This window comes from Ammospiza caudacuta, chromosome 15, assembly GCF_027887145.1.
Source record: "Ammospiza caudacuta isolate bAmmCau1 chromosome 15, bAmmCau1.pri, whole genome shotgun sequence".
Lineage (NCBI taxonomy): Eukaryota > Metazoa > Chordata > Aves > Passeriformes > Passerellidae > Ammospiza > Ammospiza caudacuta.
The window spans coordinates 13,218,210-13,245,458 of NC_080607.1; the positions used below are offsets into that span (position 1 = coordinate 13,218,210).

The 27,249-nt window shown below is 45.4% G+C and overlaps 1 protein-coding gene across 2 annotated transcripts; it reads left to right on the forward strand.

The window, feature by feature from the left end:
- Nucleotides 1-2,723: 2,723 nt before the first annotated feature.
- Nucleotides 2,724-27,249, forward strand: PRPF6 (pre-mRNA processing factor 6). Of its 2 annotated transcripts, none has more exons than XM_058814443.1 (21): nucleotides 2,724-2,895; nucleotides 3,868-4,036; nucleotides 5,134-5,252; nucleotides 5,748-5,826; nucleotides 6,471-6,647; nucleotides 7,459-7,614; nucleotides 8,237-8,331; nucleotides 9,031-9,187; nucleotides 9,397-9,559; nucleotides 12,277-12,395; nucleotides 13,039-13,257; nucleotides 14,548-14,670; nucleotides 15,516-15,637; nucleotides 16,746-16,884; nucleotides 17,995-18,114; nucleotides 19,380-19,556; nucleotides 20,337-20,470; nucleotides 20,946-21,037; nucleotides 23,044-23,158; nucleotides 25,127-25,253; nucleotides 25,996-27,249. In XM_058814443.1, the coding sequence occupies exons 1-21, from the start codon at nucleotides 2,825-2,827 to the stop codon at nucleotides 26,146-26,148; spliced, it is 2,826 nt and encodes a 941-aa protein (XP_058670426.1). In that variant the 5' UTR covers nucleotides 2,724-2,824; the 3' UTR covers nucleotides 26,149-27,249. The 2 variants fall into 2 exon arrangements, with proteins under 2 accessions (XP_058670426.1, XP_058670427.1); XM_058814444.1 differs by lacking the exon at nucleotides 2,724-2,895 and adding an exon at nucleotides 3,004-3,191.

Genomic DNA, 27,249 nt, shown 5'->3' on the forward strand with positions numbered 1-27,249 from the left:
GCTGACCCCGATGCCGGCCCCTGGCAGGATCTGCCTTGGGGAGCTTGTCTTTGAGCTCATCCCAGTGATTTTTTTCAGTTTCAAACCTTTGTGAGCGATTCTGAGCGTTGATGTGCCCAGCATCCCCTCCCACCTCGCTTTGCTCAGCCACACACACACAAACTGAGCTTGGGGAGTCCCAAAGCAGAATTGGGGTGATTCTGTGCACCCAGGAGAGAGGAGGGACCTGCTGTGGGTGGTCTCGTCCCTCTGGGGTTTAATTCCTTTCCCAAAAACGCTGCTGAGGTTGGTGAGAAGCACTGTGCCAACATGCAGACCCAGCAGCAGCTCCCTGCAGGTTAAAGTGCAGCATATTTGCAACTTTAACAGGGGTGCTGCCCCTTCACCCCTTCAGATTTTGTTGTACCAGGGAGAAAACATTTTTTCCTCCTGCTTCACACCCTGCTTTAAGGTGTTTTGGGAGGACAGAACAGTGCACAATGCAGATGCCTCACTCCTTCCCACCGTGGGGATGAGCCACATCCTGATCCTGATGATCCCAGGAGCAGCTCAGGGATTTCTCCCCACCTCACTTCCCACCCCACCACCCCTCAGTTGCATTAATCAGAATAATTGCTAATTAATTGCCCCATCGAGCTTTTGGCTACGTTCCTGCAGCAGCCCAGGGTAGCAAAATGAAACCCAAGGAGAAACCCCTGGAGTGCCCAAAGAGTCGAGCTGGGCTGGAGAGGATGCCTGAGGGCTGGATCCTGACCAGCTCATCCCTGCTGTGTCCAGCCCAGAGCTGACAATGCCCCTGCTGCCCAGGCTTGGTGGGACACACAGCCCTGTACTTACCAGGACAAACCAACCACCCCCAGAGACAATTAAAGCTCATTCATGGTTGATTTTACTTAACCTATAAATTACTCTGAGTTTTCTTGTTGTGTAAGGGTTGCTGTGTAAAGAGAGAAGGTTTAGAGCCCTAACACCAGAGCCCCATTGGCAGGTGACCCTGCTGCCATCCCTCACCTCAGCTCTGCTTTTTAGGAGATCATCCCAAACGTGAAATTCCTGCAGCTTTCAGAGCCTCAGCAGAGGTTGGGCACTTCCCTGCTGTCCCCATCCATCCATGGCTCAGGGAGGCTCCTGATGGGCTCCCTTTAATCCTTCATCTGCTGGCAGGATGGGAGAACCCAATTTACCTCCAAAACCCCCAAATTTACCACAACCAGCCCACCGGGAGGACCCACTGGTGCTCCACGACGTTGGATGTGCAGCTCTGGGTGTTCAGAGGGATCTGATCTCAGGCTGGGAGTCAGGGCGTCCCACACCTCTCCCTGGTGCTGAGGATGTTCTGCCCTCACTCCAGGGTGGACAGCAGAGCTGGGACCCTGCAGCCTCCCTCCCTCTCTGCTACCCCAACCGTTTGGCAAAAGGGATTTTATTTTTTAATTTTTTAATTTTTTTTTTTCTCCGGCGAAAAACCAAAAATAGATTGATGGGAAGCGGCTGGGGGTTGGGATGCCATTAGCATGCAAAATGGGGCTATTTATCTTCCCAGCAGCTGGGTTCTGCTCCCAGAGCTGGCAGGGAGCCTGCTGCTGCTGGCAGGGGGCTGTGGGATGGCACTGTCCCCATCGGGATCGTGGGGACAGCCCCATCCCCTGGCAGCCCTGTCCCCATCAGCCCCATCCCCTCCCAGCCCTGTCCCCATCGGCCCCATCCCCTCCCAGCCCTGTCCCCATCGGGACACAGCAGAGTTGGAAGTGAGACCCCTCAGAAGGAATGAGTAGAAAAGCTGTTCATGAGGTGAAATGAGTAGAAATCTTCTGCTCCCAGAGAGAATTTGGCTTGGAAATTTTTACCAGGAGGGAAGGGGGGAAGCGAGGCTTGCAGCTCACAGCCCTGCAAGCAAAGGCTGGGGGACACAAGGGTGAGCAGCACGGGGGCTTTGTCCAGCTCCAGATCCTCCTGGGATAATCCTGGCTCCTTCCCCCCCTTTTCTACCCCATTCTGCCCAGGGTTTGTTAAACACAGCTCAAAATTATCAGCTTTGCTCCTTGCAGAGCCGCTCGCTGCCTGGGATGTCCCTTAGCTGTTGCTTGTTTCCTGTCACATTAAAAATAATAAATTGCTATAAATGTTAAACTCCATGACTGCACAGCTCAACATCACCATGATCTTCATCCCCACCATCCTCATTCTCATCCCCACGACCTTCATCACCAACATCCTCATTCCTGCTTTTCCCATCCTCATCCCCGCGACCTTCATCCCCACCATCCTCATTCCCATTTTCCCATCCCCATCACCACCATCCTCATTCCCACTTTTCCCATCCTCATCCCCGCGACCTTCATCCCCACCATCCTCATTCCCATTTTCCCATCCCCATCACCACCATCCTCATTCCCACTTTTCCCATCCTCATCCCCGCGACCTTCATCCCCACCATCCTCATTCCCATTTTCCCATCCCCATCACCACCATCCTCATTCCCACTTTTCCCATCCTCATCCCCGTGACCTTCATCCCCACCATCCTCATTCCCATTTTCCCATCCCCACCACCACCATCCTCATTCCCGCTTTTCCCATCCCTATGACCTTCATCCCCACCATCCTCATCATCCCCGTTCTCCTCCCCTCGCCTCAGGTCCTCCGCCCCGCCAGGGGGCGCGCTCTCCCCGGGGGATCGGAAGCGCCGCTCTCCCCTCGCGGGCAGCCCCGCCTGCTCCCGCCGCCGCTTCCGCCGCCGCCGCCGCTTTCCCGGCCGCCTCTCCCGGCTCTGCTCCGATCCCTCTTCGGTCTCGCCTCGGTGTCGCTTCGCCGCCAGCGCCATCATGAACAAGAAGAAGAAGCCGTTCCTGGGCATGCCCGCGCCCCTGGGCTACGTGCCGGGGCTGGGCCGCGGGTGAGACGCTGCCAGGCCTGGCCTGGCCCCGCCACCCCGGTCCCTTCCCGGCCCGGTCGCTCCGCCGGGCCCCGGCGCTCTCCCGAGCCCTTTCGCTGCCCGGCTGGGTCCCACCTCCCTGCCCCACTCATCCCTGTCCCCTCGGGGTGGCCCCGAGGCTTTTCAGTGTTGTCCCTTCCTGATCGTTCTCGTTCGCTCTCTGGCTGGGCGGGTTTGTGTTTAAAAGCGAGCCTGGCTCCGAGGATGAGTTCCCGGGTGCTTCAGACCGGGATTGTGTCCCTCCTGATCTTGTAAATGTGTGTGCATGGGACCGTGTGAAAAATGATCAAATTTGAGGGCATTTGTTGAGGGAACAGTGAAAGGGTTTGGTGGCAGCTGGGACCATTTTTTTAGGGTGTTTTTGCTGGGTGTGAATTGTGTTCGTTCCCCACTGGTTCCCTGGAGAGATCCTGCTGGCTGTGCCCCTCGAGGTGCTGCCAGGCGAGTGTGGGGGTTCAGAAGAGCTCCAGCTGCCCCATCCCTTTGCCCAGACCCCCAACTCGTGGTGTCCCACAGCCTGGAGGGTCAGCTGAGAGCCCCAGAGACAGAGTTTAGGAAGGAGTCCATGCATGGGATAGGTGGCAGAGTCATGAGCTGGGTGGTTGCATTGTGTTTGTGGGAAAAGTTCTCCCACAAAGTAAAAGGGTGCCCAGAGAAGCTGTGGCTGCCCCATCCCTGGTAATGTCTGAGGCCAGGTTGGATGGGGCTTGGAGCAACCGGGGATGGTGGTAGGAGGTTGCAGTGGGGTGAGCCCAGAGGTCCCTCCCAACCCAAACCGTTCCATCATTCCAAGGCTATTTCACCCCCTGGCTTTACAAATGCTGGTCATGGAGAGTACCTGATGCCAAATGATATTTCCCCTGCCTGTCCTGAGCAGTGACAGTGGCAGGCTGGGGTGCAGTGAGCTGAGCAGCCCCTGGTTTGTCCCTGCAGGGCCACGGGCTTCACCACGCGCTCCGACATCGGCCCTGCCCGCGATGCCAACGACCCCGTGGACGACCGGCACGCGCCGCCCGGCAAGAGAACCGTGGGCGACCAGATGAAGAAGAACCAGACTGCAGATGATGATGATGAGGATTTGAACGACACCAACTACGATGAGGTGAGGGGGTTTTCATCATCCCGCGGATGTTTTTTCTCAGTTGGAACAAGAGTCCCTTCCTGCTACAAACTCACAGAATGACGAGGTTGGAAGAGACCTTCAAGGTCATCAAGTCCAACCCAGCCCCAACCCCTCAACTAAACCATGGCACTGAGTGCCGCATCCAGGCTTTGTTAAACACATCCAGGGATGGTGACTCCACCACCTCCCTGGGCAGACTATTCCATAATTTTATCACCCTTCCTATAAAAAACTTCCTAATATCCAACCTATATTTCCCTTGATGCAGCTTGAGACTGTGTCCTCTGGTTCTGTCAGTAAGAGCCCCACTCTTAGCTGGGGCTTCAAACTCAGAATTTCCTGTATTTTGCAGGCAGCATTTCCTTTTTTATTTATTGGTTGAGATTTCAGTATGCACAATGGCATGGTGCTTACAGATTTCTGTTGTGGCCTTGCTTTGTGATTGTGGTTTAATTACTGATACAGAGCCCTGAGAATCTTGGGAAAATATCTATAAATAAAAATCAGTTTAAGCATTTTAGGGGTTATGTATTTATTTTTCTGTATTTTTTTTAATCAAATGAAAGCTTGTGTGCTTTGACAAGATTGGACTTGATGATCTTGGAGGTCTTTTCCAAACTAAATGACTCTGTGATTCTGTGCCACATATTGTCTTTAAGTGGCTTGTGTAGTCTCTTGTGTTTAAGTCCCACTTTGGTTGGTTGAATGTTGTGATATTCTTTCTGCTTGCTTTCACTGGTGTAAGAAGAGAAAGTGGTTAATGGAAGAGAATGGCTTTTCTGTTCTGGGATCTCATTCATTGCTGAATAGAAGTGGTTCAGAGAGAGAAGCAATTTTGAAAGAAGCAATTTTGTAGCAATTTTGCTTCAAATGGTTTGGGAGACTAACCACCACCATGGGGTGGTAGAAGAAGGATGTTTTTATTTAGGGATGTGTTGGTCTGCTGCATTGTTGTCAGAAGCAGCCTGTTAATACATTTTCAAGCGATTGTTGGCTGCTGCAGGAATATAACAAGAACTTAAAAAAAAATTACTTTTTTTCCTATTTTTTTTTTTCCTCTCTCTCCAATTTCCCAGTTCAATGGCTACGCTGGGAGCCTGTTCTCAAGTGGCCCCTATGAAAAAGATGATGAAGAAGCAGATGCTATTTATGCAGCTTTGGATAAGAGGATGGATGAACGCAGGAAGGAGAGGAGGTAGGATAAGCTGCAGCACTGGCAGGGGGTGTTTTCTGGGTAATTGAGGATGACAGCTATTTTGCACCACTTGCTTTGATAGTGGATGTGGTTAAATTACTTCACTGTAGCTAATTAAGAGTCGCTGTAGTTCATTAAGATGGTGTGGGGAGATGCTGAGCAACTGATATTGATGCATCACAGACTGCACAGTAGACTGGAAGTTGTTAGGGAAGTCACCTCCTGCTTGTAAACAGTATGTGTTACTTGTTAAAGTCACTTCTCATTAAGAGGAGGTCAGAGACTGAAGTTCACTTGGAGACGTCTGTTTTTACACTATAATACTCTCTTATTTGATAAAGGATCTCTTGTTATAATGTTGATAATCTAAGCTTGGAAAAATGCCCTTTTTTCTGCCCTAACTCTTATCAAACACATTTTTACTGGTATGTTGGCACTTTAATCAAAGACTTTCCAGTGTTACTTTGAGCATAACTCAGTATTCCTTTTCCTTAGGGAGCAACGAGAAAAAGAGGAAATAGAAAAATACCGTATGGAACGACCCAAAATCCAGCAGCAGTTCTCAGACTTGAAAGTAAGGAAAAAAATGTCTGAAATGTGACTTTTTATGAGATACAAGAGGTGGCTGTGTATTCTTTTGTGTGTGTTTGTTTCTTTGCTCTGATTTTGTGTATTGGCAAAGGAGTACTTCGATATTCTCCAGATCAGAATTACTTTCTGTTGGAAGAATAAACACTGTTCATGTGGGTACACAAGGCAGTGAAATTTCTGCAAATTTTGATATTGGTAATTTTTGTTTTGTGCTTTGTGGAAGGTGCTACACTTCTGTCTTTGAGGGAAACTGATAACTTGTTAGCATTGCAGGAGTAGCTGAGCAGAATCTCCTGACTCTAAATCTTCTTTTAAGTAAAATATGTTATTTAAACTGTTGTCTAATGATTAATAGTAAACCACTCAATGCTCCAGGCACTAGGATTAATCTGAATGTTTGCAGCACTGAATCTCATAACAAAATTGATTTGGAATCTCAGTCTGGACTAAAACCAAATTCCAATTAAATGAATCTAATTCTTTTGTACATTGGATTAGGAAAAAAGTCTGACCCTTAAATGTTTAATTGATCTTGAATTATTTCAAGAAAATAAATCTATTAAGGAGTTAGAGCACTTCAAAAGCCATTTCTGCAGCAAATACTGATGACAACTCCTGTCTGAACAGAGGAAGTTAGCAGAGGTGACTGAGGAGGAGTGGCTGAGTATTCCTGAGGTGGGGGATGCCAGGAACAAGCGGCAGAGGAATCCTCGCTATGAGAAGCTGACTCCTGTCCCTGACAGCTTCTTTGCAAAGCATTTGCAGTCAGGGGAGAACCACACTTCAGTGGATCCACGCCAAACAGTGAGTACACAGCAAACTGGGCAAGCTGTGGCCAGACTGGGTTAGAGACGAGTGTTGAACTGGGATTTGACCAAAAAACTTGGTGTGGTTTGTGAGTCTGCCAAAGGAATTCTGGATGTTAAACTTGTGTGGTTGCTGGAGACTTTCAGTGCACAGCCATTACCAGAGAAAATGTGGGGATAAGCAGGGGAAACCTGCTTCCTGTTTTAAAGATGGAAGAAAGTGTTTCTTTTCCTATTTGCTGAATGCAGGGTGGTGGTAGTTTTGGTGAGCAAAACCATTTCTGTTACAATAATGTCTTGCAAAAAGGGAACAGAAAATAAAGTTTCCTTTCACTTAATAGTTTGCCTGATTCTGGGGCAATTGTGTTAAAAATAGTTTGCCTTTCAGTCAACTAAAAATGAGGTAATTTAGCTTGCTGCTCTGTGGCCAGAGTCTTCTGTGGTCATAGAATTACAGGAGCAGCTGACTGGCCTTAGACTGGCTCCAGGTGTCCATGGGACTTCTTTACAGATATTCTTATTTAAATGTGCCAAGTTCAGATGCCTGTGCTTGAATTTTTCACCTTCTCATTGCTTATTTCATTGACTTGACTAAACTTTAGTAATTACCTATAGATTTATACATCCTGTGTGAGAAATGCTTTGGGATCCAGGGAAGCCATATCAGAAGTACTTGTTGGGGTTGGGCATCTGTGTCCTGCAGCTTCTGGGGAAGTGCAAATCAGCCAATAGTCTGAATTATTTTTGAAATCTCAGAAGAGGTTTTAGGAATGACTTTCTCACTTTTTTCCCTTTTTTTTTTTTTTTAGCAATTTGGTGGACTGAATACTCCATATCCAGGGGGTTTGAATACTCCATACCCAGGAGGAATGACACCAGGCTTGATGACACCTGGGACTGGTGAATTGGATATGAGGAAGATTGGCCAAGCCAGGAACACCTTGATGGATATGAGGCTAAGCCAGGTAGGGATGTGGGAAGGCAGGATCTGTCACTGGTTTTCGAAAAGTGTTAAATTCTCTTGGGTGTTAGAAGATCCAAGAACAGCTGAGCTATGAAATAATTTTGTTGTCCCTCTCCCCAAATTTTATGCCCTCAAAAAGAATAGAATTTCCTGAGAAATACTGGTTTGTCCCTGGAATTCTTGGTCATTATGGGAGAACAGACTGCCTGGTTATAGCAGAGGTGCCCTTGAGGCAAACAACACAGGATGCTACCAGTGGAAGCATCTCTTCTGTCCTATGTAGGGATGCAGGACAAACTGCTGAAAAATACTGATTTGTGCCTTCTTCATCATTGATTTTCTCATCTAAATCTGGTTATTCTAAAAAGAATGCCTTTAGCTGACAGGGCTGCAAGACAACCTTTGGGTGACTGCTTATCACCAGCCTGCTTCTTGTCTGGATTTTAATGTTAAAATTGTATATTTTAGAAATAGAAAAAAGCTGATAAGCAAGGCTTTGTGTTTTCCTCCTTTCTTGCTTTTGGGAACAGATGATTTTAGGATTTTTATGGAGCCACAGTGTGTTTTTAGGTGTTCAGGGGCTGTGAGTGGTCATTTCAGCAGCTGTGACTTGACTTTCCCAGGTGTCAGACTCTGTGAGTGGCCAGACTGTAGTGGATCCAAAAGGATATTTGACAGACTTGAATTCCATGATTCCCACACATGGAGGAGATATCAAGTAAGTTTAAGAAGGATTAACAGATTTATCCTCTTAGCAATGGCACTGAGCCTACATGTAAATGGAAATCTGTCTGAGTGGCTGCTTTCAGCTGGCATTTAGTTTGTAAGAAATACCAGGTGAGTTTTTGAGGATGAATTCTTTTATCATGAGATCTGGTCTAGTCTTTCAGCTGAGGTATTAGCATCTGACCTGGATGCATCAATTGTGGAGATTGTTTCCATTCCATCCCTATTTCCATGCCAGAATGATGGCAGTGTGTGGCTGCCTGCCAGCCAGGAAATAACCTGGTTAATTGTACTTTTGTGCTGCTAATTTAGGCTTGATTGACGACCTCTGAGAACCTCTTTAGCCTGGAGCATGACATGTGTTTCATAAAGACTTGCTCTTTAAATCAGAGCAGCATGTGCAAATATTGATGCTAATTCTTGATTTACATCAGTGCTTGGGCTTATCAGCTTCTGGCTGCAAGTGCCCAGCTGTAATTCCCAAAAATCTTGCTTAAATATTTAACTGGCTTTCACTGTGATCTGGCTGTGTTGGTGTGTATATGTGAGCTTGTTTTGGTAGAAAGTTTTGTGTCTTCAATATGGAAAATTTGAGGTCACAGTTACTGTGGGTCTGAGCACATCCTGGTTCAGGAGAATTGTTTCCCAATGTGCTGAAAATTTTCCTTCCTGTTTTTCCCTCCTCCTTCAGTGATATTAAAAAAGCCCGTTTGCTGCTGAAATCCGTCCGAGAGACCAATCCTCATCATCCCCCAGCCTGGATAGCATCAGCCCGCCTGGAGGAGGTCACTGGCAAGCTCCAGGTGGCTCGAAACCTCATCATGAAAGGAACAGAGATGTGCCCTAAGGTCAGAACTGCTTTGCTTTGCTGATTACCTTGTGGGATAGTAGGAAAAAGTTGTGGTTCATGAGCAGCATGATCTCTGTTAAGCTTGATTGAGGCTCTGCCCAATACACCTTCACTGTTTACTGTATTACAAAACACCTGCTTAGGCAGGAGCTGTGATTTTACATTCTTGTTGTGATGTAAAGGAAGCTGGGTTGTTTTTCCTGACAGAGTGAAGATGTTTGGTTGGAAGCTGCCCGGCTGCAGCCTGGAGATACAGCCAAGGCAGTGGTGGCCCAGGCTGTGCGGCACCTGCCGCAGTCGGTGCGGATCTACATCAGAGCAGCAGAGCTGGAGACTGACATCCGGGCCAAGAAACGTGTCCTTAGGAAAGGTGAGAGCTCCTGGGGGCTCAGGGAATGAAGGCATAGCACTCATTGTGTTCTGAGTTGTTCAAGATGTGGCCATAAGTTCAGCTGCTTTTTTTGCTTCCTTGTTGAAATTACAATTTGTGTACTAGTGGTGGAACTTGCTGCTCTTAAACCAAAGAACAAAAGTGTTGAAGTGTTTGTAAAACATCCTTCAGCAGAAAGCTGAGGATAAAAAGATGCTCTAGATGTCACCTTGTGATACTTTTTGGAAAAGATACTGGAATTGATTGTTCCTACTTGCTTGTAGCCCTTTAGATGCCACAGTGGCTACTGCTGGAGGAGCTTTAGAGGTCTTGGGGTTCTCATATCATTCAGCTTGTGGAGCTGCAGGGTTTGCTATAGTGTAGCAAGTTTTGTCCTTTACAAAAGGACAAAAAGCCTTTCTTTGTGGTGCTTACCTGAAACATTACATTTCCTTGGATTGATTGCACTTGGAGGTTTTCCTCTTTCACGGAATTACTGTCTGTTCCAAACAATGATCTCTTCAACAGCAGTTTGTTGTATTGTCCTGAGCCCAGGTTTTCCTCAGAAGTTCAAAATATGAATTCTTTGATTAATTTAAGTAGCTGGGCCTGTATCAGTAGAGATTAGTTCCTTCATGACTACTGAATTGTATTAGTTACATCTCATGCCTTTAATCTAGACAAGGAAAAGGGTCTGGATTTAATACATTTACTGAATCATTGTGAAGCAGTCTGCAGTATTGAGTGGTTTAGGTTCAAAGGAATTCGTTGCCTCCCACCTCTTACCTCTTGCATGTAAAATTGCAGATCTCTAGTGCGATGACCTCTTACTACATCTGGATGAAAGGCATCTCAAAGTTGTTGGATTTGAAGTTCTAAAGAGTTGAGATATTAACTATTCATTAGCTTTTTTAATTTCCATTGACTCTGCAGTGCAGCATGGTGTGAAGTGCTGCTCCTGTGACACTGTGTGTCCTTCTCAGGAACAGTCACAGATGTTGAACAGAAAAACACTTCTAAAGAAGCAGAAATAGATCTGTGAGCCCAGCTCAGGTAGGAGAGGGTCTTGTGTGAGAGCAGTGACTTACCCACTAATATTGAGCTTTGCTTGAAACACTGTATTTATGAAGATAAAAACATTCAGTTTTTGGAACCACCTACCTAATCTCATGGTTAGGTAACACTAACAAAGCTGTTAGTGGAATGGAACTGGATTTATCATGCTCTTCCCAGTTTCTGCCTGTTAACAGCTTCACAGTGCTCCTCTGCTGCCTAGGGAGCATCAGTAATATGGAGCTTGGAGCCTTAAGTGGCAGCATAACCCATTATTTCTCCAAAATAAAGAAGCCTGAGTGCCAGGTAATGTCACTGAAGTGTGACCTTCCTTAATGCATTTCTCCTCTCTGTGTGTATTCCTACCATCCAGCAGAACCTCTGGAGTTTTTAAAGCCTCAGTCTGACTGGAGACTCAGCAAGCTGAGTGGCTGAAATACAGCTTGAGGTCTAAAAATAAAATTCTGTGTTTATGAAAACATTTTCTGTCCTGCAGAGTGATGCTTTCAGATCTTAGAGGCTGACATTACTCACCTAAATTCTTCAGGAAAATCTCCTGCAGCTGTAGACTTGGAGACAAAAGGTTAATGCTTGTTGTAAATCTCTGTGTGAGTTGAGGCTCAGCCCTGTATCTCTGCAGCAATGCCTCAAAGAACAGCATTGCCTGGAAGGCCAGCTAGTTCCAAAGTGGTTTTAGATGCCTTTTCCCACTCATTTTTGTGTCCCTGTGATTGTGCTTGCTTTATTGAAGAGGGATGTGCTCAGTCCTCTGTAACTATGGCACATTTGTGTACAGTCACCATGGAAGCAGTGGAAGTAATGCTGCAATGCAGCTGATTTCAGCAGTCTGGGGTGCAAATTGGAGTGACAAAAGGCTAAAAAACCTCTTTGGTTTCTCAATCTCTCTTAATGAGATGGGCTGAGGAAAGTTGTTGTTTAGCATTTAATGCTTCAGACAGCACATGTAGGACAGGCTGCAGAGAATGCAGCTAACTCTGGGACAAGATTAAGGAAGCCTTGAAGAATCCTAATTAGGTGGAGTCCATATTGGATTGCTGGAAGCACTCTTGGTGCTCATGGCTTAGTGTCAGCGAGACCTTTAAGTTTTTATGCATCCCTATTTTATATTTGCATGGCAGGACAACAGCTTTTTGGAAAGTGAAGCTGGGGTCCATTGAGCTGTCAGGAGAGGCTTACAGGAAAACTGAATTGTGAAGGGACAGTTTCAACATATAAGGAACTGTATTTTTCAACATGTAAGGCTGTATTATTAGTTATTGTTGAAGATGCTCCTTTTCTATAAAGGCAGACCTGGTGGGATTTAAGCTGCCCAGTGTTGAAGATCTTTATCTGCTCATTTGCTGAGACTGAAGGCTTTGTTCAGCCAGGTGTTTTACTGAGGAGGATGCAATTACAGCATGTACAACAAAAAAGCCCTTGGCTCTCCAAAAGCTGTTTCCAATTAAAATGATTAAGTGTTTTATTTTCTGATTTTAAATTCTCATTGTTGAAGCAAGAGCCCAAATAGGTAAATTCACTACTTTGCCTCCTTCAGGACATTTCCTTGTAATAGCACAAATTCTTTATTATCTCATGTTTGGAAAATACAGATCTCATAGGTAAACTATTTTATCATTATTGACATAATTGTTTTGCCTCTCTAGCCCTTGAGCATGTTCCAAACTCGGTGCGTTTGTGGAAAGCAGCCGTGGAGCTGGAGGAACCTGAGGATGCCAGGATCATGCTGAGCAGGGCTGTGGAGTGCTGTCCAACCAGTGTTGAAGTGAGTTTAAAAAAAAAAAAGTGTAATAAAAAAACCCCTACACCCCACTTCAGGCTGGCAGTAGAGCTTTGCAGGCAAAAGGCAGGGTGAGCAGTGTTTCTCCACACAAGGTTTTCTCCCACAGTGAGAAGGATATGATGAGTAGTGGAATGTGGTTTTTTTTCCTTTGGAGTTAATTGTCTGGTGGTCATTACATGCCTCATTTTGCTGTGTAATTGTTAGGTTAGTCATGGCAGTGCACAGCTGTGTCTGCTGCAGGCACTGAGCCATGTTTGTGTCCATATGTGGTGCCTTGACAGTTGGGGAAACGAGTGAACGTTTAACCTGGTGAATCGAAAAGTTACTCATTTCTGAAACACCAAACCAGAGTGTTCACTTCAGCTGTTTTAGAAGTGATGTGAACAGAAAATAGGAGTATAAGAGCCCAGCAGATGGGGATGATAGCCAGAGATGATCAGGGCAGTAGCAGCCTGTTTCTCCTCTCCTCCATTGGTATTCCACAGCCTCCTTGCAGTGCTTGAGGACTGTTGCCAACCAGTAGCAAGCAGTGTGAAGCTGCTTATCTCTGTGGGCTGACACTGCCATACAGCAGCCTTGTCATCTCCTTGTTCTCATCTCCAACCCATCTTTTGTTGCTCTGCAGCTGTGGCTGGCGCTGGCAAGACTGGAGACATATGAGAACGCTCGTAAAGTCCTGAACAAAGCGCGCGAGAACATCCCCACGGACCGGCACATCTGGATCACTGCTGCCAAACTGGAGGAAGCCAATGGAAACACCCAGATGGTGGAGAAAATCATTGACAGAGCCATCACATCTCTCAGGGCTAACGGGGTGGAAATCAACAGGGAGCAGTGGATACAGGTATGTGCTCGGTCTTGAAGGTCCAGGGAGACTCTACAGGTTCTGGTCTGAAGGCTACTACAGTGTCATTTTGCACCTGCCTTGTCAGTGGAGGTCCCTGTGAAGAGACAAGAGATGAGACTAAAAAGCTGAGTAGGGTCAAGGCCATAAGTGATACCCTGGGGTAACATCACATGTGTTTTGCTGAGAAATGTCTGGTTTGCTTCTGTTATGGAAGATAAGTAGCTTCAAGTTGAAGCAGCTGCTGCCTTAAGTAGGATGGAGGCTTAAAGCCTTCAGTGAAGGATTTATGTATTTTTTTTGCATATGTCTCTTTTGGCTTGACAGGTATTTGTTTGCCCCACAAGTCTTTGTCAAATGGCATTATGAGAAATCAATACAAATACTGCATTTGCAGCATGTAGGAAATATTCTTTTAGTCCTGTACTGAAGCTCTTTCCTCCTGAATATGTTCTGTGCTTTGTTTGATCATAAGTCTTTAAAGCAGTTTCCTACTGAAATAATTTACAGTGGGTCAAGGCAGCAAAATCTTTTACTGCTTAAAAGCATTGATAATGAATGAAGTATTTAATATTAAATGGATATCCTTGTTAACATCTAAAAGAATTCTGACTTTCTTTACAGCAGTAAACCAATTAAAGGTTAATTTCAACTTCTCTTTAAAAAAATCCACGAGCACAGCCTCTGCATCATTGTGTTCTCGAGTTCCTTCTCAGGACTAGAACTGCTCCATTTCTGTTATCTGATCAGAGGGATTTTCAACAAGTTTAAGCAAGACATGCTTGGCTTTCTGAAAGCTTTGGGTGTCAGGAAACTCCACTTTTCCATACATGGTCTGGTGAGAGAGTCTTTGCACCTTTGACTTTACACTGCTTGATGGGATACTCTTAAATTTAGTTATTGTCAAGCCCTTATTGAGACTTAATCATCTCAAAGCTGAAAGAAGGTCAGTAGTTTTGATGTTACAGTTCTTCCTTGTGATTTTTTTTTTTTTTTTATTGCCCAGGTCCCAGGGTTGTGGAGCTGTAGGAAAAGACTTCTGGGTCTGGAAAGATCACACATTGTCACCTTTTCAGTGGATGGAATTGATGTGATCTGTTTCTTAAGCAGCTTGAATGATTCTGGTGGCTGCAGGCTCCTGCTCAGTGTCAGGGTGTTGGAGCAATGAGATGTTTGTGCTGTGGCAGTGACCACAATGTCTCTGTGTTTGTGCATGAGGAGCTGCCATTGCAGACTTTAACCTCTTGTGCTGAGCTCCCAGAGTGAGCAGAGCTTTCCTGTTGTTCCTAGGATGCCGAGGAATGTGATAAAGCTGGAAGTGTGGCCACGTGCCAGGCGATCATGAGAGCTGTGATCGGGATTGGGATCGAGGAAGAGGATCGGAAGCACACCTGGATGGAGGATGCAGACAGTGTATGTCCAGCTGGATGCTGCTTTTTGGTGGTTTTGTTTTATTGTGGGATTGTGTTTTTTCATTTGAGGAAATTGCACTGGTGCCTGGGAAATGGCTTTGTCAGTGAAAGTGGATGTGATTCCCACACCACCTGCCTGCCTTTGGCCACTCTCTGCCTCAGGGGGTTATTATAGAGCTTTATTCAGATTTGAGTTTTTACTAAACAAAAAGTTGATATTGATATAGTTTGTGTGCTAACTTGGTGTGGATTTTTTTGTTTTTGGTGAGTGTGAGACATCAACAGAGATTGAGTTATGAGTAAAGGAGCTGGGAGTTGAGTTTCAAGGCATAACCATTGTAGCTCAGGAGTTAATGTAAGACTGGACAATGGAGTGGGTAAAAGTTTTACCAGGCTTTCTTTGCTTTAGGGGAATAGTTTGAACATGTGCTAAGAACTAAATCATGTTTCAGCATGAGAAATGTCCAACTTCACTGGCCTTAAATTGGGCTCAGAGCAGTGGGGGGCACATGCTGTGGTGCTTAGGGTTTTGCCTGTGAAATAATGAAATGAAGTGCTAACATGAGATCCTTTCCAATGCCTTGCTGATGTTTCAAGCTGGCCTGTGAGTGTCAGTCCCATTGAAAGGCCAGGGATTCTTGTGCTCTGTAGAGGGATACTTGGAAATTCCTTCCCTGCTTCCTTTTAAAAAGCTGATTGTAAGTGTTCTGTTCTCTATTAATGCCTCAATTCATGGATTACACCGAGTTACTGAGTTCTGGGTTGAATTGTGCATGTGTAATTCCTGCTTGCTCTTGATTCCACTGCTCCCTTAAGCTGACTTAGTCCTGATCTGTCTTCCCTCAGTGTGTTGCTCATAATGCCCTGGAGTGTGCCCGAGCCATTTATGCCTATGCCTTGCAAGTCTTCCCGAGCAAGAAGAGTGTGTGGCTGAGAGCAGCCTACTTTGAAAAGAACCATGGAACCAGGTATGAGTGCTGCACAATCCCTGTGACAGGGGGACAGGCTGGGGATGAAGGAAAGCTACAATATGGTCCCTGGTGTGGTGCAAGTGCAGAGTTAGTGCAGCTGGATGAAACTCACTGCTGTGTTTTGCAGGTCTGACCTTCTTTGTTATTGTTGTGCTCAGAACATCCTTAAGTTTTATGAAGTCATAAAATGGTTCTTGGCAATAGGGGTTACGTGGTAAAAATAGCTATGAAGAGACAAGGTAGGAACAATTGTCTTTGAGAAGGCACCTCTGGAAAAATATAGGGCTGCAAATCACCTAAAATGTGTTTTATTTAGTTTTCATAGATAAACTACTTCATAGCTGAATGTGTCCAAGCATCTCTGGTATGTTCTGATTAAACAGTGTAAATGTGTATCACATTCTGAATTAAGATTGGTGTTATACTGTTAGACCTCAGGCTCTTTTAAAAGTTTATTCACAAAGCTTTACATGTCAGAAACTTTCTGCCCACAGCTTAGACTAAAGCAAACAATCTCTGCAGTAGGCCACTTATACACGTGGAATCATCCTTATTAAGGCCAACAAGGCTATCTTGTGGAAGTGACTGCAGATGCTGAGTTCTTCCTCATTCAAGCCTTTTTTTTTGTTGTTGGGAACAAATATACCTTCTCTTTTGATGTTGTTTTCCCATGTTTCTCAGCGGTGGCTGGCTTTTAAGCCCCATGTTCTACCTGAAAAGTATATTTACCAGAGGAGAAAAAAATAAATTGCATAAGATCAAGCCAACCTCATCTAACAATTCTGAAAACCTTCCTGTCTCAGCTTCTAGAAAGGTTTGTTAAGCAGAATGACTCTTTCCAAGAGAAAGGAGCTGTTTGTGTGAGGGATCTTTCCACAGAGGCTATCAAAGGTGTCTGAACAATGAGCCGGTTGTGGAATGCTGATTTCAGAACCCTTGTGAAAAAAGACCCCACCCTTTCCTTGTTATGAAACAACTTATCAAGGTTTACAACATTGGACTTTGCAACAATATTTATAACACTGAGTGATAGTGGAAATGGTGTGAGAGAGCTGGCCCTTGGCAGTACCTGGAGGGATTGTAACTTGCTGTTTCTTGTCCTCAGAGAATCCTTGGAGGCTCTTTTGCAGAGAGCTGTTGCTCACTGTCCCAAAGCAGAGGTGCTGTGGCTCATGGGAGCCAAATCCAAGTGGCTGGCAGGAGATGTGCCAGCAGCCAGAAGCATCTTGGCCCTGGCTTTCCAGGTGGGTCTGTTACACTTGTCAGAGGGTGTTAAATGTGACAGGTAAAGAATACAGAGCAGGCTTTTTCTGTCAACACCAGATTCCTGCTGCCTTTCAGAGTGATGGAGACTTCCGCTGTTCTTTGGTTGCTTTGTGTGACAAAATGTTCTGTAAAATAGCAGCAAGCTGGAAGCAAGGCTGTGGTCCTGCTCTTTTAGTAGTTCTGCACCAGGTCCTGAGCTGGAAGAGGTTGTCCAGAGAGGTTGTGGCTGTCCCATCCCTAGAGGTGTTGAAAGCCAGGTTGGATGGGGCTCTGAGCAACCTGGTCTGGTGCATGGCATCCCTACCCATGGGATTGGGATGAGATGATCTATAATGTCCCTTCCAACACAGCCTGTGATTCTATGAGTTTGCAAACCATCAGTCTGACTAGCATGACTCCCACCAATCCCAGTCACGGATCAAAATCCTGTTTTGGGTCACCTCAAGGGAAGGATTGTGGTCTGCCCTAATGAGGTCACTGCATTACTTATGTCTTGGATCAGTCCCACTAATGAAGGGAATTGCCTGCTGGATGCTGTAGCAAAGATAGGCAGAGTGCTTCTAACACTGGGAATTAGGCTTAAAAGCTAAGTAAGAAAAAAAAAAAAGACAGGTCCTGAAATGGAAGGTAAAAGATACTTCCTTAATCTGTTCTCAGTGCTCTTTGTTACTAGGCTGAAAAGTTCTTGACTGAAATGACTTTTATTGAAAGAGTTTTCACAGACCTCAGTGGGGAATTAAAGCTGCAGCTTTTTTGCTTGAGGGTAATAAAGTGAGGGTCTCATTGTGGCAGACCCTGTGATGTTTTCAGTATTTAAACTGGAAGTTCAGAAGATCAAGCATTACTGCTTTTCAACAATTGAGAAGCATCCAACTTCTAAACTGGCATATATCTGTGTTGCCCATCTGTTCTGGAGGATTTCTATAAACTTCAAAGGTCAAAGAAGACTGGGAGGAGCTTGCACTGAAAAAAAAATCCTACTGTGGATTGACAAAGCTCTGATTTCAATTTTAATCTGGATCAAACAGAGGATTAAATCTGCTGTTGATTCACTGTGTGCATTTGTCTGTCACTTTGTGTTCTTGCAGGCCAACCCCAACAGCGAGGAGATCTGGCTGGCTGCCGTGAAGCTCGAGTCGGAGAACAATGAGTATGAAAGAGCGAGGAGGCTGCTGGCAAAGGCTCGCAGCAGTGCCCCCACAGCAAGGGTGAGGACATGGGGAGGGTGAGGAGAGGCTCAGGCCCCTTGGCCACGGGGGATTTGGGACGGAAGGAGGAGTTCCTTCAGTTCTGTGGCCGTGGGGATTGACCCTGTGGCTCCCTGCCATTGCCTTCCGGGGCATGGGGCCGCCGTGCGAGCGCTTGGAATTGCGACACGAAGTTGTGGCATGATGGGAAAAAAAGGCCAGGATCAAGTGAAGGGTTTCAATTGGTTTTTTACATAAATGGCAAAAGTCAGGAATTTCCCAGTTTACAGCTGTTTGTGTAATGTTTGTTTTGCATAAAAGCACGTCTTGGAAAAAAGAGAAAATGCTTTCACAGAAGACTCACTTATGCTTCTACTAAAGACAGCTCTGGGGTGGTTTGGTGCTTAAAGTCACACTCCTGTGTTTATCTCCAGTTACCTCTGGTATGATAAACTGTCCATTTTCAGCTCTTCATACAAAAGCATTTTAACTTGTCCAAGTAAATGAAAAGTTAGTTTGATCTCTGTCCTCTGTTCCTCCCCCTCAGTTGTTGTTACATCCTACATCTTTTTAACTGTTCTCTTCCTCCCTGAGTCAGGGAGCTTCTGCAGCTGGGGCTGAAGCTCAGCTCTCAGACTTGGTGCCTCTCTTGTGAGGTCACAGCTGGGGGAGTTTGGGAATGGGGAGGATGGGGATCAGAGAGCAGTGAGAGAGCCTTTGGTTTGTAGTGTATTTCTCATAGCTGTGACTATCCTACATAACCAGAAGGAAGGATTTGGGGGACAGAAAAGTTACATGTACCAGTTTCTAATGAGCAGGACAACAGAGCCTGAAGCCATAAGTAAAAAAAGGTTGTCTTGGTAGCTTGGATCTGAGGAGATCCGATTGAGCTGGTGAAGGAGGCTCAGGTTTGTTAATTGGTTGAGCTGTTAAAGCTGTGCTCTTTATGCAAATACTACTTTTCCAATGCAAGCCATTCTATGATTCTGGGATGATGCAAATGCCAGATCTATGTTATTAATTATGTAAATAGGTGAGATACAGGTGGACCACACTGTTCTAACTCCTTTAGTATTTGCATTTACCTTTCTTATTGTTACTTGTTCCTGCTATTATTTAACACTGATATTTTCACTTTTATTTTACTTCAAACTGTAGCTAATCAATAACACTCTAATATGATACATGAATACATGAAAGGATACATGAAAGTGGAACCTGCTGCTTTGGCAGATAAATGGTTTTCTAATGGCTGCTGGTGGTAAACAGCTCTGCTTTGTTCCCAGGTCTTCATGAAATCTGTGAAGTTGGAGTGGGTGCTTGGGAACATTGCTGCAGCCCAGGAGCTCTGTGAGGAAGCCCTGAAGCACTATGAGGACTTCCCCAAATTATGGATGATGAAAGGACAAATTGAGGAACAAAAAGAGCTGGTAGAGAAAGCACGGGAGGCTTATAATCAAGGGGTAAGATGGATGTTGCTGCAGGTTTGCTTTGTGCTGCTGGCATGGAGAGATGTCTGTCTTTGAATCAGAATGGATAGCCAATGATATGATTTCTGTCATTGGTTAAGACAGCAAAAGAAAAAAAAAGAAATAAGCAAGAATTTCTTTTACACATTACTCATATGCAGGATTGACTTTCTTGCTTGAGAGAGTTCTCTGTGTGCCTGACTCCTCACAGGCAGGAAAAAAGGCTTTGCACAGTAATTCTCTAAGACCTGTAAAGACTAAAACCAGAACTCTTAAAAGAAAATCTTCCTCAGCAGCTCTTAGATGCACACTGTGAAAGGAGGTGGCCTACAGAGCACTATCTCTTTTAAATGATAATTGGTGTCCTTGGGTATCAATGCTCAAAGTCCACAGCCATCAAAGTCATTTGGGCACAGGTTTCTGCCAGGGTCCATATCCTAATGACTCCCTGCACACTGTGCTGTGGTTTGGGGGTGTGTGAGAGCCTCCATCTGTAGAAAGAGCACAAATTGTAGCTCTGTTAAGAGAGGTGTGCTCTTTTTCTTACTGCAGGGATAGCTCAGCCATACCTGATGTACCTGACTTATGGGAACAGGAGAAATTTCACTTTTGTGCTATAAGTTTAACTGGAGAAATTTGAGACACATAATCAGCTTGGTCTTTCTACTGCTAAACTCTCCAGGAGGATATAGGGAGGGAAGTTGTTTTCTATAGGAATTAGAAGATTTTTTTTCCAAATTTACCTATGAGCATTCTTTTTTTTTTTTTTAACAGTTGAAGAAGTGCCCCCATTCCATACCCCTGTGGCTTTTGCTGTCCAGGCTGGAGGAGAAAGTTGGGCAGCTGACTAGAGCAAGAGCCATCTTGGAAAAATCTCGCCTGAAGAATCCAAAGAATCCAGATCTCTGGTGAGTTGTGTGGAGTTGAACTGAATTTGAGCTACAAATTCAGTCTGCTCTTCAGGACAGCTATTTCACATCATCTCAGCCATTGGAGCCTGGGACTTAAGACCATGCCCATCCTGGAGTTTCTTCTGGACTAATAACTTCTCTGAATAGCAGAAAAGCTTTGGTGGTCCTGGCTAGCTACTGTAAGGATCTGGGAAACAGTTATTTCTTTACTCATAGTTGGAGTGCACAGAGCATGCAGCATGCACAGGGCTCTTTCCATGCTGTTACTGCTGGTTTCAGATTGTTTTTTATCTTGGCCATTATGGAATAAAAGTCACATTTATTTTTAGATGGAGAGGAATGGGAAGATGTCAGTCACCTACACATATTCAGCATATGGGCAGATGTTTTCAGTTTCCAGTGACCTTCACCAGTGTTTGTTTCAGCCTGGTGAATGTTGGCATAAATATCATCAGAGTCTCTTCCCTACCAGGTTGGAGTCTGTGCGCTTGGAGTACCGAGCTGGGCTGAAGAACATTGCAAACACCCTGATGGCCAAGGCACTGCAAGAGTGCCCCAATTCAGGTGAGCTGGGTCTCAGTTCTACCTTAAACACAATTGTTTTGCCCAGTTGATAGAAGCACATTTTTTTTCCCCAAGATATCCTTTCTGGCCAGGTCTCAGAATATGGTGTTTTGGAGAGGTGACAGCCATCCTTCTGCAGAGGAAATGTTGAGGGTCTTTGAGAACAATCCAAGTTGCTTTGTGCTCTCTCACACCTGAGGGATCATGGGTTAGTGTTGTTCAATTTTTCTGCAGTACCCAGTATATTATGGAATCCATGGTCCACAGTTTGTGCCCAGGCTTCCTGCAAAAGCATCTTGGATATGGGTGGGCTTTTCTCGGAAGCTGGTAGAAGTCTGCCAAAGTTTAAAATGAAAGAAGTATTTGTAGTTAGGAAGTTCAGTGAAAAAAGAGTGGTGCTTTCTCTGTCCCTCTGGAGTACAGCTGGCCTTAGGAGATTCCCAGTTGCTGGTTTGCCTGCACTGGTTGCAGCACTGTGAGTTTAATAACTTGTGCTGGCAGTGAATTTCCACCAGAGTCATGATTAGAGGATCATGAACCATAAATGTTCAGTCCTGGTTTTTGATTATTTTAGCTCATGTAAGAAAAGGCTAAGAGGTCATATGATGTAAGTCAGTTAGTTCTAACCAGCAGTGGAAACATTTGCCTCTTGGGATGGGAGGATGAAGTGCCTATCACATCCCTATTTTGGGGCAGAATTGCATGAAACCTTAATTATTTAAACATGTTGATGTCTTTGGGGAGAAGATGTCACATAACTACAAATTGTAGTAACTTCAGGGCAAGACTTGGCTTGCCTTCAGGCTAGGTTTTGAAGGGTGTTTAATTGGTGGCTGCTTAAGTCTCAGTAAAATAATTGGGAATTAAGAGACTTTTATGACACGATAAACTCATTGCAAGGTACTCTCCATGCAAGTGGGTCACCAAAGCAGCACCACCCAAAATCCTGCTTTGTTTTTGTGAATGACCTAATGAATGTTTGTCATCACAGGCTGTTTTACAGATCTGCCTGTTGCTATGGAAATGGGCAGCAGGATCTCAGTTTTTGTTTAAACAATTGCTTCCAACTTTATCTTAGACCTCAACAAACCATAATCAAAGCCTGCAGGACTTGGCTGGTTGGCCACCTGCAGTCATGTAAACCAGAGGTTTGGGTCCATTGATTGCAGAATTGATTCCTGATGGGTGGCAGGCTGCACAACGAAATAGAAAATATTATAGAAATAGAAAATAGAAATATTATGGTGTTTGTGATCCTATATGTAAAGAGCAAGAAGAAGAAGAGAGTCTCTCTCCTGTCCGTCACTGCAGTTATCAAAGCTTGTGTGTGTTCCTGTGGTGCCATTTATGAGAAGCCAGAGTGCTTTGATGGAGTCCTGGCAGACACCAGCTCTCAGGCTTTGCTTTGAAGTGATCAGGTGTGCCTGGCTGACATGAGAAACTGCAGATTTCATGCTCCCCTGAGCATATTTCCTTCCTTGCTTTTGGCAGTGAGAGGAGCTAGGGATTAAACCCAGCTTTCCTGAATCTACTCTGTCCTTCATCAGTGTGTGTGGAGCCAGCATCAATAAGACTGTGGTGCTCTCCAGCACCCTTGAAACTGCTCCCAGACTGTACTTTGCACTTTTTGAGACTTCTGCCACTGCAGTTGCCTATTCAAACAGACAGATACCTTTCCCTTTGGAAACACTGATTTTCTCTCTCTGTCCCAGAGTTTGCAGTGTGTCATCTGAAAAGCCTGAGTTAGGCAGTGCTGGAGCTGCAGCATGTGGTACAGAAACTCCCAGAGCTGAAAGTCCAGTGTGGTTCACACAGTAGCTAAAAATTCAGAGTACTGAATGAAGTATCTGTGTGGGAAGAGTGGTCTGGGGTGAGGTCGGGGATGAATAACCACCAGGGTGGGGCCTGAACTGCTGCTTGTGATGCACAGCACCAGCCTGATGCCAGGGTGGGGAGGGTTAGCCTCAAAATAACACTAAACAATCTTCCTACTTGATTTGATTAAGGAATCCTGTGGTCAGAAGCAATTTTCCTTGAAGCGCGACCGCAACGAAAGACCAAGAGTGTGGATGCTCTCAAGAAGTGTGAACATGACCCACATGTCCTGCTGGCTGTGGCCAAGTGAGTTTCTGTGCTTGATGCAGTAAAAATATCCATGTCAGTGTGTGGCTGCTTCCAGGATGGAGCACTGCACTCCAGCACAGCCGTGTGTTTCTGGCTGCAGCAGCTCTAATAAGTCCCAAAGCAAGGAGCAGCTCTCCAGCTGTCTCCTAGTAACTGTGCAGATCTCTCCCTTGATTCCAAGTGGGGAATGTCAGCCTGCCCTCGAGCTGTTCTGGTGGGTCTGGGACTGGCATAGGCAGCAATACACTCACACAAAGCCCTTTGCCAGTTTTCTTTCTGTCCCTTGAAGAGGGTTTCACTGTCAGGTGAACTAGGCTTAAGTGGTTCAGGGTATGTTTTAAGTGTCTGTGAACATAGGGACTTTTTTTAAAGTTCTTTTTCAAGTTTTATGTGGCTGACTGTAGTTTTCATCTTTCCTCTCTGTCCTAGATTCTGTCAGGTGTCTTTTTAAATTCTGAGCTAGATATTCTTCTCCTGAATGTCCCCTATGTCAGTGTTCTTCAGCTGTGCCCTCTGCCAGAATGCAAACCACCAGCCATTCTGTAGTTTGCTTCTCTGAAATGGGAAGATAATCTGCTAGGAATTGTTTTCTTGTCCAGGTTGAATTGTAAGAATTTCAGTGATTAAAACCCACTGTTGGAATTGATGTGTGCCACATCCTGCTCTGATGTGTGAGCAGCCTTACAGCAGCTGTGATGGAAACAAACTTACTTTTCTCCCTCTGTGAATAGCAGAAGAGGTTAATGCAGGAGACATTTTGCTCGAAGTTGCCCAATTCTTTCACAACTCTACTTTATAAGCCAAAGAAAACTGTAGGATACACTCCAGTGACTGCAACACTGGGTTCTGCCAGATCCTGACAGCTGACTTGTTCAGCTTTAGCAGCAAGTGAGAAAAATGTTAACTTTTGCTTTATGGCAACTGCTCCCAGGCCCCTTCTGGTGCAACCTCAGGCTGTTTAACAGCTAATCCCAACATAAACAGCTTCCACCACCCATCAGGACTTGCCTCTGTAGGTACAGAGTGTCACACATCTGTGACAAACTTTTGTTAAATACGTTCCTGAAAATGGCCACTACTTGCAGGTGTTAAACCTCTGCTATCATTGTTCATGCTCTTGTAAATCACAGTTTATTTAACACAGAACAATCAAGAGTATTATAGGGCTTAAAAACAATCACATAAGCTGTATGATTTTATGACAGGCTAAGCTCTTTATGAGGGGTGGCTGATTTGATAAAGACCTTATAGCTCAAATGAACTCTTTAATGCAAAGGAGTGAAACCAAGAGACTCTTGACTCAGCTTGTTCTTTACTGGGGAGAAATTTCAGCATTGACCAGTGCCTGGATGAAATGGCAGCAGAGGGGCTGTGCCAGGCTGGGATTTGAGTGCAGAAGCTTCCATACTTGTTTTTCCTTGGAAAATGGGGCTGATAAGGCAGGTCTGCTCCACTCCACCCCAGCAGGCTTTGTAAATGTGAGCATGTGACCATACAGCAGTCAGTTACCAGCTTTTAGAAGTTATTTAATTATTAGATGCTAAAATTGACTTGAAATGTAAAGAAATTGAAGGATTGGGAATAGGTGTAGGCATGTAATCCTGTCTCTTCAACACCAAATCTAGAACAGCAAAATTGAAGCAATTAAACAGCAAAGGTTGAACTCTGTAATGCTTCCCCTCTGAGCAGAGCCTCTCTGTGCCTGGGGCTGAGTTATCCTCTAAGTTGTCCTGCCTCAGTGTGGGGCAGTGAATAGGAAGTGCTGGGTGTTCTTTTCAGTCCTCTCACTCCCTTCCCTTTCCAGAGGCAGGATGGTCTGCAAGTTGCCTAAAAATCTGCTGTCTATTTCCTGGGAGAGCAGAGAACTGGAACACCTGCAGAGCCTTTTAGTTGGGAGCTCTTGTGGGTTGCCCTCTTCCCCTAAAGTGAGGCTGTTTGTCAGCTCCTCTCTGCTCTTCCCACCAGGCTGTTCTGGAGCGAGCGGAAAATAACCAAGGCCAGAGAGTGGTTCCACCGCACGGTGAAGATCGACTCTGACCTGGGGGATGCCTGGGCCTTCTTCTACAAATTTGAGCTCCAGCATGGCACAGAGGTGAGTGTGGGCCTGGGAACAGGGGAGGCAGCAGCAATCCCTGGCTGCCAGGGGTTGCCCAGTCCTGGGATTGCTGCAGTGCAGGGCTGAGCACGCTGCCACTGCTCCTGCCTGTGTGGTCGCAGGGGAGGCTGGGTGTCACGCCTGGTCATGAATGAGCATGAACAGGCCTGTGTGGTGGCTTTTCAAAGGTGCTGTCATTAGCTGAGCTGTGTTTCAGGCTGCTTTGCTGTCCACAGTTCTGCTGGTTCATGCAAAAATCTCTGAAATGAATCTTCCTCTTGTAAAACTCAAGCTTGCTCAGAGGGAATTGTGCTGGAATTGTGGTGCTGGGTTTGTGTAACTGGGGCTGTTTCTTCCCAAGTGTTGAGTACAGGTGTCATGTGAACACAGCCAGAGGAACAGCCAACTCTAATCTCTTACAGCAGTTTTTACTGCTGAAATGATGGGGGTGTTTATCTTCTGACTTCAGAGAGACCTTTCACTTGACACAGCATCCTGCAGGTGGTAATGCACAGGAAGTTTCTGTTGCAGTTTCTCTGCAATAGCCAAAACTTGCTTACCTGCAGCTCAGCCAGGCAGGAGACTTGCTGCTTCTGAATTTTGACTTGGACTTCCTTTGGAAATAACAGACCCCAAACCCCACCATCATCTTAGGAAGAGTTTTTGAATTGGGGAGAGTTCAGTTTTTGGCTGTGTTCTGGAACAAAGCAGGACAAACTGTCATTTCTCTTCCCTGTAGGAGCAACAAGAAGAGGTGAGGAAGCGCTGTGAGAATGCTGAACCTCGCCATGGAGAGCTCTGGTGTGATGTCTCCAAGGACATAGAGAACTGGCAGAAAAAGATTGGAGAGATTCTCGTGCTTGTGGCAGCCAAGCTGAAAAATACCTTCTAGAGTGTGCTGGCCTCAGCTGCCTCAGAGGTCCCTATAGGACTCAACCTGCTCGTGGTGCCCTTTCAGTGGCACAGATTTGGAAGGACAGGACATGGATGATGACAGGAAGGAGCTTTCTCCCAAAAGGAAAAGCTGCTTCCTTCTTTCCCCAGCATGGCCATCAGCTTCTGCAGCACATGGGAACATTGGAGCTGGTGTCACACAGGAGACAGGAGCAGTCCTGTGAGGCTCTGTTGGCATTTCCATGTTGATTCCTGATTCCCCCTGCAAACACAAGCTTTGATTAGCGCTTGTATGGGTTCTGACATGTGGCAGTCCCTCTGTTCTTGGCCCTGGCATGTGTTCCCTGTCCCCCTTTAGTGTTTGGCCCATCTGATGTTGGTTCCTTGTCTGGGTTGTTGCTGTTGGAATACACAGAGTGTCCTTGAAGGAGATGGGTGGAGTTTTGTGAGCAGCCCAGCAGCACAGGGAAAGCTCTGGGCTGGTTCCTCTTCTTTAGGTGCTTTAGTTTGGTCTCTGCTAACAAGCTGCTGCACAGCTTGGAGGTCTTCCTCCAACCTTAGCAGCTGGAGCATTTTGTCAAATTCAAAAGCATATTTTTAGAGAACTTTTCCTCAATTTTTAAATGTATATAGTAAAGCTTATTCTTTTAGGTATCTGAGTTCATTAAGCACAGTGGTGGTTTGAAGTAACAAGGCAAAACTCAGCAATCCCTGAAAGCCCTTTTGAAGGAAGAACATTTATTTAGAGTTGTTGGGAGACTGTGCTGTTACACAGCTGTGACTGCCTGTGGCTGGGAGGTTTGGGATGGCTCCCTGAAAGTGCAAATAGAAAAAAGCAAACTCAAGAGAGGGAAAGCTTTGTGTTTGGGACCCTTTGTACACTGTCTTCAATTTTCTACACTTGTGGTGTGTACTATTTTTACCCCAACCTCCTGACTTGTGATCATAGAATGAGAAGCTGTACTGTCTTACACCTGAGGCTATAGCAGCTGTATCCAGGTCTGTGGATGTGCATTATCCCATGTATTTAGTTGGAGGAGAAACTCCCTTATTATTTGTTGGAGAATATGTATAAAATACAGCTGCTTTTTTTGTTTCC

Coding starts and splice junctions, on each gene's coding strand:
- PRPF6 (XM_058814443.1), top strand. CDS start 2,825: ATGAACAAGAAGAAGAAGCCGTTCCTGGGCATGCCCGCGCCCCTGGGC. Junction 9,560..12,276: donor GAAACGTGTCCTTAGGAAAG/GTGAGAGCTCCT, acceptor TTGCCTCTCTAG/CCCTTGAGCATGTTCCAAAC. Junction 21,038..23,043: donor GCAAGAGTGCCCCAATTCAG/GTGAGCTGGGTC, acceptor GATTTGATTAAG/GAATCCTGTGGTCAGAAGCA.